The sequence below is a fragment of the Aquarana catesbeiana genome, linkage group LG06, assembly GCF_042186555.1.
Source record: "Aquarana catesbeiana isolate 2022-GZ linkage group LG06, ASM4218655v1, whole genome shotgun sequence".
Lineage (NCBI taxonomy): Eukaryota > Metazoa > Chordata > Amphibia > Anura > Ranidae > Aquarana > Aquarana catesbeiana.
Window position 1 is genome coordinate 229,723,511 of NC_133329.1, and position 18,159 is coordinate 229,741,669.

General features: G+C 41.2%; 1 protein-coding gene across 1 annotated transcript in view; it reads left to right on the forward strand.

The window, feature by feature from the left end:
* Positions 1 to 18,159, forward strand: part of GTF3C1 (general transcription factor IIIC subunit 1) — a 395,149-nt gene that overhangs the window by 120,513 nt on the left and 256,477 nt on the right. The window contains exons 9-12 of the mRNA XM_073633018.1: positions 1,865 to 2,138; positions 9,374 to 9,546; positions 10,306 to 10,451; positions 11,461 to 11,614. Coding sequence (XP_073489119.1) covers positions 1,865 to 2,138; positions 9,374 to 9,546; positions 10,306 to 10,451; positions 11,461 to 11,614 — 747 coding nt within the window. The remainder of the gene's footprint in view (positions 1 to 1,864; positions 2,139 to 9,373; positions 9,547 to 10,305; positions 10,452 to 11,460; positions 11,615 to 18,159) is intronic.

Sequence of the window (18,159 nt, forward strand, 5' to 3'; positions counted from 1 at the left end):
GTTTTCGTCTAAGATTACCTTGTATTTGGCTCCATCTATTTTCCCTATCAACTCTGACCATTTTCCCTGTCCCTGCTGAGAAAAAGCATCCCCACAACATGCTACCACCACCATGTTTCACAGTGGGGATGGTGTGTTCAGGGTGATGTGTTGTGTTAGTTTTCCACCACACAAAGCGTTTTGCTATTAGGCCAAAAAGTTTGATTTTGGTCTCATCTGACCAGAGCACTTCCTTCCACATGTTTGCTGTGTCCCCCACATGGCTTCTCACAAACAGGACTTATTATGGCTTTCTTTCAACAATGGCATCCTTCTTGCCACTTTTCCATAAAGGCCAGATTTGTGGACTGCACGACAGATTGTCCCACCTGAGCTGTGGATCTCTGCAGCTCCTCTAGAGTTACCATGGGCCTCTTGGTTGTTTCTCTGATTAATGCTCTCCTTGCCTGGCCTGTTAGTTTAGGTGGACGGCTATGTTACGATACGTCTGTAGTTGTGCCATACTCTTTCCATTTTCAGATGATGGATTGAACAGTGCTCCCTGAGATGGTCAAAGCTTGGGATATCTTTTTTTGTATAACCTAACCCTGCTTTAAACTTCTCCACAAATTTATCCCTGACCTGTCTGTTGTTTTCCTTGGCCTTCATGATGCTGTTTGTTCTCTAAGGTTCTCTTACAAACCTCTGAGGGCGTCACAGAACAGCTGTATTTATACTGAGATTAAACACACAGGTGGACTCCATTTACTAATTAGATGACTTCTGAAGGCAATTGGTTCCATTTTAGTTAGGGGTATTAGAGTAAAGGGGGCTGAATACAAATGCACGCCACACTTTTCACATATTTATTTGTAAAAAATCTTAACCATTTATCATTTTCCGTTCACAATAAAATACATTTATGTTTTTGGTTGTAACATGACAAAATGTGGAACATTTCAACAGGTATGAATACTTTTTCAAGGCACTGTATTTTCTGAAGGCAGAGGCCCTGGAGAATTACATTTTTTAAAAATTGTTTATCAAATGTAAATTTTCAGAAAAAAATAAACTAAAATTAATTTTTAGAGAACACAAACACAAAATAATACCCAGTTTTTTGGTAAGATGCCAAGGATGGCAAAATTTTAAATTGTGCATGCTGTGAAATGGTGACAAACTGTAGTACCTAAAATTTTCCATTCGTGAATATTTAAAAGCCTTTACAGGTTATCAGTTTAACTTTAATCATGAATTCTGGCCCTGGAGTTATTGTTCTCACTCTAATGTTAACAGAGATATCACTCTATGGTATGCAGTCACTGCTTACATATGTGTTCCGGGCCTATGCTCGCATTTGTGAATATGCACATAGGGATGCTGTAATAATTTTTTATTTATTTTTTGGTTGTTTTATGTAAATTTCATTTTTTTATTATTTTTTATTTAACTTTATTGCTTTCACAAGGGGCTAACAAAGCCCCCTTTTGATAGCTTTAGGCAAGTGACAGGTACTTTTTATAGAGACCGCTGATGTCTCCCCTGTCCTCCAAAGCAGCTAACAAAGTAGTAATCATGCTTGATTAGCTTCTTTTCTGGCTGTAACAGTCATGGAATGACAGCTCTGAAACTGGAAGTGATAAAATCATTATTGTTTCCAGGTTCAATCGTCACAGAGAAGATGGGAGATTTATATTCCACCAGTACTGGCTCCATAGATCACATTCAACATCATCCTAAGATAGCCTGTGGAAGCCAGTATTTTATAGCTATGTAATCAATTGGACCATTTTTCATGTATTAGTTATTTAGCAATGTGGGGAACATGGAACAAATTAGCTCAATGAACATATTTTGAAACTTCTTTCTTTCTGTTTTACTTCAGGGCTTCATGGAAGATGAAGGACGTCAGCGAACTACCAAATTTATTTCTCATGTATTTGTGGAGGAAAGTGAATTACGCAAACAATTTTTAGAGGAAAAAGCAAAAAGCGAACAGCTTTCATTGATTAATTCAGCCCCATTACAAAATGTAGAAGACGACAAAGCAATGTATACTGAAAACAACCCAGCTGCAGATTTACAGATTTCAGAGGATGAGAGGGATGATTTGAGTGAGTACATTGCTAGGACAAGCACTCCTCTGCCTTCATCAAAGGGTAAGCTATTTTAAAGTTCCAAACCACCTAAAACTGATATTATATTCCAGCAGTTTCCTTGTTTTTATGATTTTGGTAACTTTGAAGGGTGGAATTTTTGCTTGAGGGGACTTTTGTTTTTTTGTTTTTGTTTTTTAGGAATATTTTTTTTTTTTTTGCGGGTAGCTGTATTTGACATTTGTGAGGCGACTACTGTGCCCTTTCAAGACTATAACCCAAATCCATCAACAATCCGTAGATTTTACTCATGCGGAAGGAATGTTGATCTATTCCTTTCCATTGTAAAATTACTAATAGTCCATAACCAGTCAGCCTTGTTCCTGATCATTTATATATACCATATCCTTCGACTTGATCACCTCTTTATTAGTAGACAGCTGCTTGTGTATTTCTATCTCTTTGCATTTGCTGTGTACAGAAAAAGGAATACTTGTTTTTGTACACTGTTTTGCCCATTTGTCAGCTTATAATACATAACAAACTAGAAAATATTGGACATTACTGGTACCAGAATAAGGACGGCCACATGGGTAATATAAAAATATCTAAATTTATTATACACAAATATTGCAAAAAAGAAAAAATTGTTAAAAACATGCATCAATGTGATGGAAGATATACTCCATAATAAGAAGCAAACGTGTCTATGTTTAATGCCAAAAAGTTTGACATGTTTCACATAGTCGCTTCCTCAGGACCCCATTGATTTGGCAGTAGAGATAATGGCCTATACAGAAGAAAATTTGCAATAATCAATTGGTATTCAACGAATGTCAAGATATCCATACAGTTGGTTACATCTTATATGTCAACTCACATGTCTTCACAGGGGCGTAGCGCAAGGATAGTGGACCTTATAGTGCAGACAAGATAAGTGGTGTTGGGCAGTCGAACAACATATATAAATGTAGCCCTATAATAGGGAAATAAAATGAATAAACGACCAGTCAACCAAGATAACCTCCTCGGTCTCCCCATGGTACCGACTTTATCTACAGATGAATAAAAAGGCACAGTATGGAAAAGACCGCAAACGTAGGGTCGTACCTCAGATGTACAAGGTTATTGTCTAGATAGCCCATACCCCTACAGTTAGAACACACTAACGGAATACAATTAACCCCTTGATCACCCCCCAGTGTTTAACCCCTTCCCTGCCGGTGACATTTATACAGTAATCAGTGGCTATTTTTAGCTCTGATCGCTGTATAAATGTCACTGGTCCCAAAATAGTGTCAAAGATGTCCGATCTGTCCGCCACAATGTTGCAGTCCTGATAAATTCACAGATCACCACCATTAGTAGTAAAAAAAAATAATAATAAAAATGGCATAAACCTATCCCCTATTTAGTGGACTTTATATAACTATAACTTTTTTGAGCAAACCAATCAATATATGCTTATTGCGATCTTTTTTTCTTAATTTTGGTTAAAAAAAAAAAGTAGTAGTGTATATATATCGCCCTAAACTGAGGAAGAAATTTATTTTTTATATATTTTTTGGGGATGATATTTATTATAACAAAAAGTGAAAAATATTGCTTTTTTTCCAAAATTGTCTTTTTTTTTTTTTTTTTTTTTTTGTTTATAGCGCAAAAAATATAAATCAGAGGTGATCAAATACCACCAAAAGAAAGCTCTATTTGTGGGAAATAAAGAGCGTCAATTTTGTTTGTGTACGGCGTCGGACGACCGCGCAATTGTCAATTAAGGGGGCAAATTCTTCCAGGGCTGAAGTGGTTAAAATGCTATGTTGTACCTTTATTTAATACATGATACTATGGAATTCCTTTGTCATATTTTAAATGTTATTCGTAAAACCGAAATAGTATGCATGCAATAACATATTTATATTTTAACCACTTGCCGCCCGCCATATAGCAAAATGACGTCAGCAAAGTGGTTGCGACATCCTGATCGGATGTCAAATGACGTGGTCAGGTTAACAAGCCACTGCACGCCCCCGTTGATCATTGTTGCCACGTGTCAGCCTGACACACCGCAGCTCCAATCTAGGTAAAGAATATCTGACGGTGACTCTTTACCACGTGATCAGCCAAGTCCAATTACGGCTGATCACGGTGTAAACACGAATAGCCGTTTATCGGCTTTTCCTCACTCACGTCTGACAGACGCGAGTAGAGGAGAGCCAATCAGCTGCTCCTCTGATGAGGGGGTCTGCGCTGATTGTTTATCAGCGCAGCCCCCCTCGGATGCCCACCCAGGACCACCAGGGATGCCACCATAACCACCAGGGATGGCCACCACTGATGACCATCAGGATGGCATCCCTGATGCCAATCGGTGCCCACCAGCAATAGCTGCCAGTGCCTCCTAATCAGCAGTGCCCATCTGTGCCGCCTCATTGGTGCTCGACAGTGCCGCCTCATTGGTGCCCGGCAGCCGCCTCATCTGTGTTCATCCGTAAAGGAGAAAATGTACTTATTTACAAAATTTTATAACAAACGAAGAAAAACTTTATTTTTTTTTAAATTTTGGGCTTTTTTTTTTTTGTTTAGCAAAAAATAAAAACCACAGAGGTGATCAAATACCATCAAAAGAAAGCTCTATTTGTGGGAAGAAAATGATAAACATGTTGTTTGGGTACAGCGTAGCATGGCTGCGCAATTGTCATTTAAACAGCGACGGCACTGAAAGCTGAAAATTGGCTTGGGCAGGAAGGGGGGAAGTGCCCAGTATTGAAGTGGTTAAAGAGAAAAGTTTAAAACTAAAGCTTTGAATCAACTTTATTTCAATTTCAGAGTATCACTTTAAACCAATACTAACCAATATGTATTTAGTATATTGCAGAATGCAACAACCAAAACAGCCAAATGCTGGGCTGCACTAATAGGCAGAGCTCTGCCACTTAAAGATAGGCCTGAACCTTCCTGTCTCCTGCACATTCCTATTTGCCAGTAAGGCTTAATGTACATAGGACGTATTTACAACCTCTTCTGAACGATTTAACTTGACAGATAGTAACCCACATTTAAACGTCCATTTTGCCGCATTTACATGCCGCGTTTAGCCGTGTTTGCATTTAGAAGCGTTTGAAAAAAAACGTATTTTTTTTAAAATAGCCAAAAATGAAGAAAAGCCTGTAAAGGAAACGCGAGTTACCGCGTTTAGAAACATTTAGCACTTGAAATGCCTCTAAACTCAGCGTCTGAACTCATTTTTTTACTTTCTAAAAAAGGCCTCTAAACTGCCTAAAAACGACATTAAACGAACCTGTGTACATGTACTGATAAGATAACATTCAATGAGTTCAGGGGCAGTTGAAAAAAGCAGCTAACTGCCTCTGGACGTCCGTTTACCAGCAGCAGTGTACATGAGGCCTGAGGCTGCCCATCATAGTGGGCCAATAGAAATGTGTGGGGAGGGAGGTAGGCTGCAACACTCCTGGCTCCTCCTCTTCAGCTAGTGCCCCCAATAGCAAGCTGCTTGCTTTGTGGGCACTAGTGCGTGCTCGCTCCCAAGCCTCGCCCTGTGTGTCCATATAACACACTGAGTCATGACTCAGCCACTGTGATTGACAGTAGCAGGAACCAGTAGCTATGAGGAATGAAAAACACGGGAGAAGCTCAGCTCTCATGATCATTGCTAGATTAAGAGGGAGCTGATGAGTATTAGGGGGGTCTGAGGGGGTGTCGCTGCACACAGGTTTTTTACCTTCATGCATTGAATGCATGAAGGTAAAAAACTTTGAGCCTTTAAAACCACTTTAAACCAAATTGTGGCAATCTAAGTTGTCTTAACCGCTTCAGCCCCGGAAGATTTTACCTCCTTCCTGACCAGATCGTTTTTTGCGATTCGGCACTGCGTCGCTTTAACTGACAATTGTGCAGTCGTGCGACGTGGCTCCCAAACAAAATTGACGTCCTTTTTTTAAATGACAAAAAGGAATAGGGAATCCGCGCAACGGAATTGAGTGGGAAACTAAATGATGGACTGCTGCCCTCACGCACGCTAACTCCACCAAAGTGGAATAAGCGAAAAAATTTGTGAAAAAAGGGGGGATGCGAGTGTGGCGCCATCCTAAATCCTATTTTTAAGACCAACTTCTCCAATAAATTATAAATGCAGAAAAAATATTTATTAAAATCAAAGTGACTTGTGCTATAATTCATTGAAAAAATATTATAATAAGTAAACAAGTAAACAAACTACTCTAATCGATTATAAATACAAAAAGTGTATATTAAAATCAAAGTGTATATTAAAATCAAAAAGTGTATATTAAAATCAAAGTCAAGCACAAGCCACTTTGATTTTAATATACACTTTTTTGTATTTACAATCGATTGGAGTAGCCACACTATCGTCCTTTTTTTCCCACAAATAGAGCTTTCTTTTGGTGGTATTTGATCGCCTCTGCGATTTTTATTTTTTGCGCTATAAACAATAAAAGAGCGACAAATTTGAAAAAAACGCATTTTTTTTTTTTACATTTTGCTATAATAAATATCCCCCAAAAATATATAAAAAAACATTTTTTTTAATAAGCGTTGATTGGTTTGCGCAAAAGTTATAGCGTTTACTAAATAGGGGATAGTTTTATAGCATTTTTATTAATTTTTTTTTTTTTTACTAGTAATGGCGGCGATCAGTGATTTTTATTGACTGCGACGTTATGGCGGACATGTCGGACATTTTTGACACATTTTTGGAACCACTGTCATTTATACAGTGATCAGTGCGATTAAAAATGCATTGATTACTGTGTAAATGACACTGGCAGTGAAGGGGTTAACCACTAGGGGGCGGGGAGGGGTTAAGTATGTCCTAGGGAAGTGATTTCTAACTGTCAGGGGGATGGGCTGGTGTGTGGCGTCACTGATCTCTGCTCCCGATGACAGGGAGCAGAGATTGAGTGACACTTGTCACTAGGCAGAACGGGGAGATGCTGTTTACATCAGCATCTCCCTGTTCGTCCTCTCTGTGAGGCGATCGCGGGTATCCCCACGGCGATCGAGTCCGTGCGACCCGACTCGCGGAGCTCCCGGACAGCGCGTGTGCGCACCGCCGCCGGCGCGCACGCAATGGCATGGCGGGGAATTCAAATGGACGTACAGGTATGCCCATTTGCCCAGCCGTGCCATTCTGCCGACGTACATCGGCGTGCGCCGGTCGGGAACCGGTTAAAATAACAGATTTTGAGGACTGACTTTTTTTTTTTTTTTATTAGTGGGACTGCTTTAGCAGTCCCACTATTGTTGTTCGATTTTATTTTTTAGTGGGACTGCTTTAGCAGTCCCACTATTGTTATTCGATTTTATTTAGTGGGACTGCTTTAGCAGTCCCAGTATTATTCGATTTTATTTAGTTTTATTTAGTCGATTTTATATTGTTGTTTGATTTTATTTATTTTTATTAGTGGGACTGCTTTAGCAGTCCCACTATTGTTATTCGATTTTATTAGTGGGACTGCTTTAGCAGTCCCACTATTGTTGTTCGATTTTATTTATTTTTAATTAGTGGGACTGCTAAAGCAGTCCCACTATTGTTCGATTTTATTTATTTTTAATATTATTTAATTTTATTCCGTATGTTTTTTGGCTCTGCGTAACTTCTGTATACTTTCAGCTATTAAAACCATTCAACTATTAAAATGTTTGTCTCTTTCAGCTGATGGGACTTTTTCAACTTTTTTTTCTACCATTTATACTTTTTAAAATATTAAGCTTTTTAACACTTTTTTTAACATTAAAGTCAATGGGAGCATGCTTGAAATCCTTAAAATCTTCTTCCGCTCCGAAAAGTTTCAGCTACTTCATACTTTCACCTACAGACGCCAAACAAACTTTAAAATGTTCACAAAATATTCAGCTATCTGGCTATATCTTTTACAGTTTTTGGGAAAAAGCTGTTTGTTTAGTGGTAATTTCAGGAAATTTTAGCCATTAAACAGAGTGTACTGTGTTGCTTTTGTTGCCATGGATACCAAAGCTTCTGTTATACACGGGGGGGGGGGGCTGGATGGAGTATCTCGGCTCTGATTACAGAGCCTGGGGGAGGGGACAGACACACCATGTACTGATTTATAATACAGGAATATGATGGGGAAAATTTTGATGGAGCAGTTTTGATGGTGGCAATATGATGGGGCAATTTTGATGGGGCTATTTTGATGGGGCAGTTTTGATGGCAATATGATGGGGGCAGTTTTGATGGTGGCAATTCTGATGGGGCAGTATTGATGGTGGCAATATGATGGGGCAATTCTGATGGGGCAGTTTTGATGGTGACAATATGATGGGGACAATTTTGATGGGGCAGTTTTGATGGCAATATGATGGGGGGCAGTTTTGCTGGGGGTGGTTATAGCAATTCAGCTATTCAGCATTCCCACGCATTTTCCCCAGCAAATGCATTTTCTAGTTTCCATTAAGTTTTCAATGTACAGAAAAAGGAGTACAGGACATTCACCTTGCAGACGTGCAAAAATTGCATACATGTACCTTGGTAATCATATAGTCAATAAACCTCTAGCCAAAGCACATAGTAGGTTATCACCTAGCTCTACGGCAGTGGTTCTCAACTCCAGTCCTCGGGACCCACCAACAGGCCAGATTTTAAGTATTACCTTGGGGAGTTGCAGAATAGAATACTGCAATCACTGAGCAGCAAGTGATATCACCTGTGATGTATTTCAGCTATCTTGCAAACCTGGCCTGTTGGTGGGTCCTGAGGACTGGAGTTGAGAACCACTGCTCTACGGTAACAGAATTATTTTACCAGTCTTGTTTCCAACAAAAGTGTACACATTCACAGGAAAATCTTCTCCATACTAAGGTACGTCACTGTACCAATTGCAAGAGAGAAGTTTAGGAGTACAGAAGGGGAAGGAAGGGAAAAGGCATAGTAAAGAATCCGACTACTGCAGAGCCCAGCCAAATCCGTAAGCCACAAGCCACCACCCACGCTTATCCTACAGTGCCTCAGAAGGTGTTTAGGGAAGCGATCAAGTATTCCATCCTCTTCACATCCCAAATCCTCGTGTGCAATTCAACCAAGGAGGGAGGCTCCTGTTTCTTTCATTTGAGAGGACCCAAACACTGGACTACTGTCAGCACCTATGCAAGAAGCTTTTTAGAAGTAAAATGATAAAAATGTATGGGCACACAGATGCACAGAAAGATCGCTGGTGCCATGCTTTACATGTATTATTACTGGCAGAATATGTGTTTCTTTGTCTGTAGTAATATAATTTTTTTTTATTTTTTTGTAGGAAAATCCAATTTACAGCTCGCTGAACTGGACAAAATATCTGTCGCATCCGAAAACAACTGCAGTAGGGACAGTCTTCATTTAGAGTCCAACTTCTCTATGCAGTCCGCAATTGAGGATAATGATGATGTCTCTGTAATTGAGGAGGTCTTGGCAAGCGAGAAATTGAAGCATGTAATTAGCATTTTTTAAATAATTTTCTGTTTTCTTCTTTTACCTTGTTTGAGATTATGGAGTTGTCAAATTAATCACAATTGCGAACCTTGGTAAGAATATCTCACTTGTAGTCTTAGTCTGTTCCAGAGCTGAATTTCTTCAGGTGATTTGTTTTATTAAGGTTACGTGATAGTTTGTTTTTGGGGTTGTATTTGAGATTTGCAAAGAGAGATCACACAACCACTTGTAAGTATAGCATTTAATTAGGTAATGACAGATATGGATAACAAATGTAATATTCGAATATATAACTAGAATCTTTAAAGTGATTGTAAAGTCTTGTTTTTTTTTTTCCTAAAAAAAAAAAATTACAAATGTGTTCTACTTACCTGCTCTGTTGCAGTGGATTTTCACAGAGCAGCCCGGATCCTCCTTTTCTCGGGTCCTTCTTCTGTGATTCTGGCCCCTCCCTCCTGTTCAGTGCCCCCACAGCAAGCAGCTTGCTGTGGGGGCACCCGAGCCAAATCACAGCTCCCTGTGTCTATTCAGACACTGATCCCTGACCTGGCCCTGCCCCCGTCTTCCCTGACTGGCTATTTCCCCATCAGTGATCTATTAGTCTGGTTATCAGCTAATGAGCACATAAGCAGCCAAGCAGCCCTTTCAGTTTGCATAAGCCTACACAAAATAATGAATTGGCATTTTTAGATCAAGCAGCTCTGCCATATGAAAATGTACAATTTTTTTCCTTCGCTAAACTTGCATGGTTTTGTCTAGGATACCACCTCTGAAACCAAAAAAGGTAAAGGCTCCTCGAAGTCAGGAACACTGGAAAAATCTCGTGAAACCTATCGCCTTTTAAAGAGGAGAAACATAATTGTGGAGACAGTAAAGAATTTGCGCTTAGTGGAGAGCTTGTTCACGTAAGTCATATCTTTTTGTTACCATCGTTGTAAGACTATTTGCTTATGAATAGTTTGGCAGTTTATATCCATTTACTTTTTAAGGGCTGACAATTTAATAAGGCTGCAAAAATTATGGGCGTCAACTTCTAGGAATGTGATCTCCTCCAAAGCGTGCAGTATATGGGGAATCCTGGAGCTCTTTTTCCACTTAAACATTTTTATTAGTTTTTTCTATTTTTTTTAGCATCCAAATTTATTTTTTTTCTTTAATCAACATTATCTATAACATTGGATGAACAGCAGCTGAAGACAGCAACTGGTAAGAATCTGATAACCCTTTGGCATCAAAATCTTGCACCCTTAAGGTTATTTCCAAAAGGACCCCCCTTGCATAGCTCCAAATAGTTTTCCAGGAAATGGCTTCGAACTGATATCAGATTTACTGCTACTGTGACAGCAGAAACACAGATTTGTGTTTGCAATGCTGGCGCAAAACGGGTGATATTTTGGAGTCATTTATTTTTACGCAGCTATAAAGGTTAAAGTAGAGCTAAACTCTTGAAAAAGCATATTTTTTTTACTTTTGTAGATCACTATGTAAAACGGCATAATGTTGTTTTGTTTTTTTGTTAAATTTAGGTTTAGCTATTCTTGGCTGCATCAGGTGATGATCTTATGTTGGTTAGTAAGAACGTTGGTCTGATCATTCATCCTTCCTCCAAAGATGAGTGAGAGCAGAAATTGTAAACTCATTTCTTCCCATCTGCATTGCCATAAACTTCCTAGATCAAGATCCTTGGCAAATTATAAAGCACTTTGCAGTTCTTGGGTAATGCCATAAGGATAGTCTGACCACGTCTGTTTGCTTAATTGCTCTTTAATATTCATGGTCAGGTTAGCATACTGATTTCCAAAGCCATGTTTTTCATAGAGGTTGTGAATAATCAGTTTGGACATTACAAGTTTAGAAATTGTTGCCTCGTGTCAGTCTCATTTCTTTACTGTGTAATGTTTTTTTTTTTTGTAGTCTCCAAAAAATGATTGTAGAACAAGAAAGACTGGAGGGTGTATCTACTAAATGCTGCAAAAAATCCATTGTAAGATTGGTACATAAACTGTCTCAAGAGGGTCTGGTAAGGCTTTATCGTACTGTGGTGGTGCAAGATGGAATTAGTAAAAAGGTAAATATATTTACTCATTATTGTTTAGTTAAGTGAAGTTTGTTAAATTTAGATACAGTTGTGCTTAAAAGTTTGCATGCCCTGGCAGAAATAGTGACATTTTGGCAATATGACTTCTTATGCCAAAAAACTGTTTTTGATTTACGATTAATGATTTATGATGAAATCATAATAACAGAAATCAGCCAAATGGCCCTGATGAAAAGGTTACGTACCCTGGAATATTTGGCCTTGGAATAGACACACACAGGTTAAAATGGCAATTAAAGGTTAGTTTCCCACATCTTAAATTGCAATTAATGTCTGTGTATAAATAGTCAATGAGTTTGTTAGCTCTCGTGTGGAGGCACTGAGCAGGTACTGAGCCATGGGGAGGAGAAAAGAACTCTCAAAAGACAGACCTGCTTAAAGCGGGGTTCCACTGGTTTTTGAGTTTATTAAAAGTCAGCAGCTAGGAATATTCAATAAAAACTAATTGAAAAGAAAAGTCAGCAGCTACAAAAAGTGTAGCTGCTAAATTTTAATAAACAGACACTCGCCTGTCCCACGGTCCAGCAATGCGGCAACCCGAAGCCTCCGTTCTCTCCCCCTCTCGACATTGTGAGTGTGGGCGCCCGGCTGTGACAGTTTCACAGCTGGGCGCGCACTGCGCATGCGAGAGCCGCGCTGCGCTCCGTCAATGGCCAGGCAATGTTCTGGGACCTGTGACGTGTCCCTGAACATTGCCGGGAGGGAGGGGCCGCGTAGGAGTCACCTAGGCAGTCGGAAGGAGGACGTGGGTCCCACTCCAAACCAGGTACCCAGCCCCCCCCCCCCCCCCCCCCAAAAAAAAATGACATGCCAAATGTGGCATGTCAGGGAGCGAGGAGTACTTAAAGCAGAAGTTCCACTTTTGAGTGGAACGCCGCTTTAACAAGGTAATGGAACTTGTATGAAGATTGAAAATGATATAAAAAGATATCCAAAGCCTTGCATATGTCAGTCAGTACTGTTCAATCACTTATTAAGAAGTAGAACATTTGGGGATCTCTTGATGCCGAGCAGGTAGGTAGACCAAGAAAGATTGCAGCCACAACTACAAAAAGAATTGTTTGGGATACAAAGAGAACCCCACCGGTAACCTCAGGAGAAATACAGGCTGCTCTAGGAAGAGGGTGTGAGTGTTTCAAGGAGCACAATACGATAATTGAACAAAAAATATGCTGCATGGTCGGATTGCCAAAAAGAAGCCTTTACTGCGCCAATGCCACAAAAAGCATGGTTACAGCATGCATGCTATGTTTGGAAAGGGGTCAACAAGGCCTATTATAACGAGAAGAATACCATGCCCACTGTGAAGCATGGTGGTGGCTCACTGATGTTTTAGGCGTGTGTGAGTTCTAAAGGCATGGGGATCTCATGAAAATTGATGGCAAGATGAAAGCAGTGTTATCAAAAAATACTGACAGACAATTTACATTCTTCTGCAAGAAGGCTGTGCATTGGAACCTCTTGAAGTTTCCAGCATGACAATGACCCTAGGTACAAGGCCAATTTGAGCCTCCAGTGGTTACAACAGAAAAAAAGTGAAGGTTCTGGAGTGGCCATCAGTCTCCTGACCTTAATATCTTTGAGCTACTCTGGGGAGATCTCAAACATGCGGTTCATGACCAAAGACTATTCATAACCTGGAGACCACTATTACAAAAGACTGCACTCTATCATGGATGCTAAAGGGGGCAATACACAATATTAAGAACTAAGAGTATGCAGACTTTTCAACAACGGTCATGTCATTAGTTTACTTTACACACAACTGTATACTGGAATAAACTGGTAGAGCACAACTTCCTCCCCTTTTTTTGATGAGAACTTATGGCAAGAAAAAAAAATTAGAGTGCAAGTCATTAGAAAAGCAAAACTCCAGTCTGCAGCAATCCATATTTCTCCATTGAAGGATGCAGCTTTGAGCAATAAGCAACCTAACGTTATATTGTCACCTACAGGAATAATTGGCACTAGGCAATGGAACATTAAATGTCAGCCTCCTTAAATGGTAGTAAATCCCCCCTCCCCCCCAAAAAATTGGGCCTTACCGGATAATGTCATAAGGTGCATACTAGTACCTTATGACAGACTCGCCTTTAAACAAAGCCCTCCAGTGGTGCGCTGTCACCTCCGCCGGGGCTTGCATCTTTACCCAGTCATCCCCCCCCGGGTTGGCAGGTTTCAGCCATTTGAATGGCCTAGCCGCAGTGACATCACTCCCATGCATGTGCATTGGAGTTGTGGCTGCGGCACAGAGCTCTGAATGCATGAGCTGGGTCAGGACTGAGCATGCACGAGTGCCTCTAGAGCAAGCCGCTTTCTATGGGGGCAGGAGGGGAAGAAGCCAGGAGCACCAGCGGAGACCTGAGAAGAGGAAGCTTGGGGCTGCTCTGTGCAAAACCATTACATAGAGCAGGTAAGTATAACATTTTTGTTAAAAAAAAAATGCTGTTAGTTCACCTACTAAAAAAAAAAAAAAAAAGGCCTATGCAGATAAGGGGCGCCTGTAGATAAAAACAATCTGTGCAGCACAGACTAAAGCTGAATAATGCCCTTGCTATAGGTGTATGCAATTTACATACCTTCCAAAGCCTGGCTGGAATACTCCCAGGACATTGCCAAGTGAGGCCTATTTGTAACTGCTCATCTCCATCACAGTAGTGAGCTCTGAGCTACAGCATCAGGGCAGGGAGAAAGCATGTGACGGGGTTTGAGTTGTAGAAAAAGCTCACTCCTGTGATGGTGTATCACAGAAGTGCATCTGTCATGGGAGAAATGCATGGACACTATCGCAGATCCCCTTCTCTTGACTAATTTGAAAGGGCACACATTACATGTATCCTTATGTATACTAGTTCCAGGTCTATGACTGATTAATGATGCAAGGATTTCAGCATGTCACCTTGGCATTCTCAAAAATAGTGGTCAGCAGCGTTAGCCATAATGTTTCTACTTGGTCATAATGTAATTTCAAGACTAAGGTAACATATACAGTAATTTGCCATAGAAATGTATTGAGTATAGGGCACAGTTGACAGGTAAACAGTTTTTTGTTTTTTTCTGTGTTTTGGGAGTGTGCTAGGTCCATTGATATTTAGGAAGAAGCCCTTACTAGCTGCAAAAGTAATCAAAGCATGGGCCCTGGGGATTTAAAACCATTTTACAGAATTAAGTGTTAGGGCCGGTTCACACTGGTGTGATGCCAGACATCACATGTGATTCACACCGCTTTGCTGTGCAGTTCACATGCCATGTCTGTGCAATGCAAATTCAGCCATACAAACGCATTCAGACCAAACTCGTGCAGGACCCCCTTTTTTTTTTTTTTTTCCACACCAGAATTGAATCGCATGGGTGTTCACTGTTCCCAGGATCCAGTGGTTTGGTTTTTTCAGCCATAAAGTTTTCCTGGCGGGGTGCTATACGGGTCCAAGAGTGTGGATCCCCCGATAAAAAGGGGCCCCGGTTTTTGAGGGTTTAACGGAACCCACCGTAAGGGGTGACAATTGGGTCTGTTGGTTTTACCAAAGAATCCCTGCGGCGGGAAAGGTAAGTGGAGGTTTCTAAGGAATTTTACATTTTATTATGAATTGTCTCCTTTAAAAGTAAATGTTGTCATGCCTAAAAGTCACCACTGGGGGCTGTATAGAGCACGTACCTTGTCATGCTTTCCTCAGATCACTCTGTATCAGCAGATGCTGCAGACTTCCCTCCGGCTAGCAGTCCCAAGCCTCCGGTAAGATGTTGGGGGGGATTTTTTCCAAAAACACCCCCCACCTGTACAAAAGCTCTCCCCCTCTCCCTGGATAGAGGGGGAAGCCAGAACGATCGGCGGATCTCCATCGCCTCTGCACGGTGGTTCTTTCAGCTCTCCTCCTCCCCTCCCCGCCCCCCGCACACACACGTCGGATCGGAGGCTCTCGTGGGAAACCGCTCTTTTTAAAAAAGGGGGGGGCGCCGTGGGAATACAGAGGGGGCATGGCTTAGCGCGGCGTTGGCGTGCAGCAACGTTCAGCGTAGAAGTACATTTAAAAAGCTCAATTTTTCTGCTGACTGCAGCTGTCGGAGGGACACGAGCAAAAAGGGGGCACGTAAGTGCTGACACAGGCATTCCCTTTGCACATTTGCTAAAGCACCAGGCTGAGCACTAATAACAGTGGCAGTTGCTGGACTAGTTGCTCAAGCAGTGGGTGCAATTTCTTCTGGTAGTACCTCTGCACTCGGGCTACGGTTAGAAGGGGAGGTAAAATCGCCTCAAAAGGGACTCCCTCAAGCTCAAAAAAGCCTAAACTCATCTCTGCAATGGCATCCTCCCCTGAGAGATCTGATGTGGCTGGTCAGAGTGAGCCATCAGGGCTGTCAAATGTTGCAACTGTTTCCAACACTGCAGCCCCTGTCTATATTCTTGAAGAGGTTTTTTCCTCAGCCATGATAAGTTTGGAAGAAAGGTTAGCAGCTTTAATCGCATCCCAGTGTGGGACAAAACGTGACAAGTCCCCTTCTATTACCCAGGACCCTCAAACTGAGGAACTAGGGGCGGGAGAAGACAAATTTTACTCAGGGGACTGTGAAGAGGCTGATTACTCCTCTTCTGAGGGGTCAAATGCGGAAGGATCAGCTGCACAATCTGAAAGATTGATGGTGCAATCTCTTACTGAAATGGTCCTTTCCACATTTATGCTACCCCTAACTGAGTGGGTTGATAAGCCCACTTCTTGTTTTGGTTCGCTAAAGCCTCCTCAAGCTGTGCATGTCTTTCCTGTCCATCCATTGCTGGAAATGCTTATGTATTCTGAGTGGGATCACCCAGATAAGCATTTTTCCCTCCTAAAAAGTTTTCAACACTTTATCCTATGGAGGAAAAATTCACTAAGAAGTGGGGGATACCAGCAATTGACGCTGCTATATCCTCTGTGAATAAAAGTTTGACTTGTCTATTAGACAGTGCTCAAATGCTTAGGGATCCAACGGATAAGAAGTTGGAATTCCTATTAAAAAGCACTTTTTCTCTGGCGGGTTCAGTGACTCAGCCTGCACTGCCAGCAATTGGTGTATGTCAGTCCTTGAGAGACCAGTTTAAACAGGTGCCCAAGGTTATTCCTGATCAACAGGCCCAGGATTTAGCCAAGCTACCAGGGGCTTTATGTTTAGCAATAGATGCTATGAGGGATTCTATTCTCCAGGTCTCACGCCTTACGCTTGGGCTGGTACATATGCATAGAATCTTATGGTTGAAAAATTGGTCAGCCGAAGCGCCATGCAAGAAGCTCCTGGCTAGTTTTCCTTTTCACGGTGAGTGGCTGTTCGGGGATGATTTGGATAAATAAATCCAAAAAATTTCTAGTGGAAAAAGTACCCTTTCACCAATTAAGAAGAGGAGTAATCGTATTTCATTTAAACGAGCTCCTTCTCCAGGCAGTCACGACGGCCTCCGCCGTCAAGTTCAAGAGGTAAACCTCAGGGTCAACCCCAGGGACAAAAGAAGTCCTGGGGGAAGAACCTACAAGACAAAATACTAAAGCCTCCTTTATGAAGGGAACGCCCCGGTCGCTCGAGTTGGGGGAAGACTTCTGCAGTTCTCAAGGGTCTGGCAGGAAAAGTGTCGAGACAGATGGGTAACTTCCTCAGCTTCCTGATGACGCATACTATGGTGCGAAACGCATAGAGGCTGCTGGGAGATTTTGAATCACGTGAATGTCCATAGCTGATGGAGATACGAACGGGAACGAGGGGTGCAGCGCAAGCCAGATGCAGGGATCACTTACAATGCATACAGGCAGACCACGCTATTGAATGACACCCATCCTTAACTGCTGGAATAGCTTAGTGCCGGCTAGGGGGCACTTTTAAATGTGAGTGTACACTTTTGTATTTTTATGACAATAAATAGTTTTAAACGCATTGCGCAATGATCGTTGTCCATATATCTTGCATGAGGAATACCAAAGCTCAAGTATAGCAGGAGGAGAGCAGTACTAAAGGTGGAGTGGTTATCCCATTAATGAACCGAAGGCTTATTATATAAGGAATATCTGCTGAGTGGCCGATCCAAACGGTGGTGGTGTGTCACAAAAGTCACAATGAATCACAGATGATGCACGGCGGCACGTAAAGAGTCGAAATCACAGCTAATATTGAGGAATTTGCACTTTTTGCACATGGACTATATGATAATTTAATTTGTTTTGCATGTTAGTAATTTTGACATAGAGATTGATACGTTTTGCAAGGGATAATTTAATTCAATCTGCATGTTAGTGATTTTGACATAGAGATTGATACGTTATGTAGGTGGAACACAAATATTATGTTTAGGGGAAAAAGGGGGGTTTTATTAATTTTTCATTAATTATCAACCATTAATAGGAAAGTGATGTACAAATAAGAGTGGTGTATGGTAAAGGAGTAGCGCACTCACACACATAAATCATAACTTCCTCAATAACTCTAGGGTACAAACTAGAGTTCGGAAAGTTCCTGTCTCCTCGTTTTCTCAGATCAAACATTCCCAGGGATCC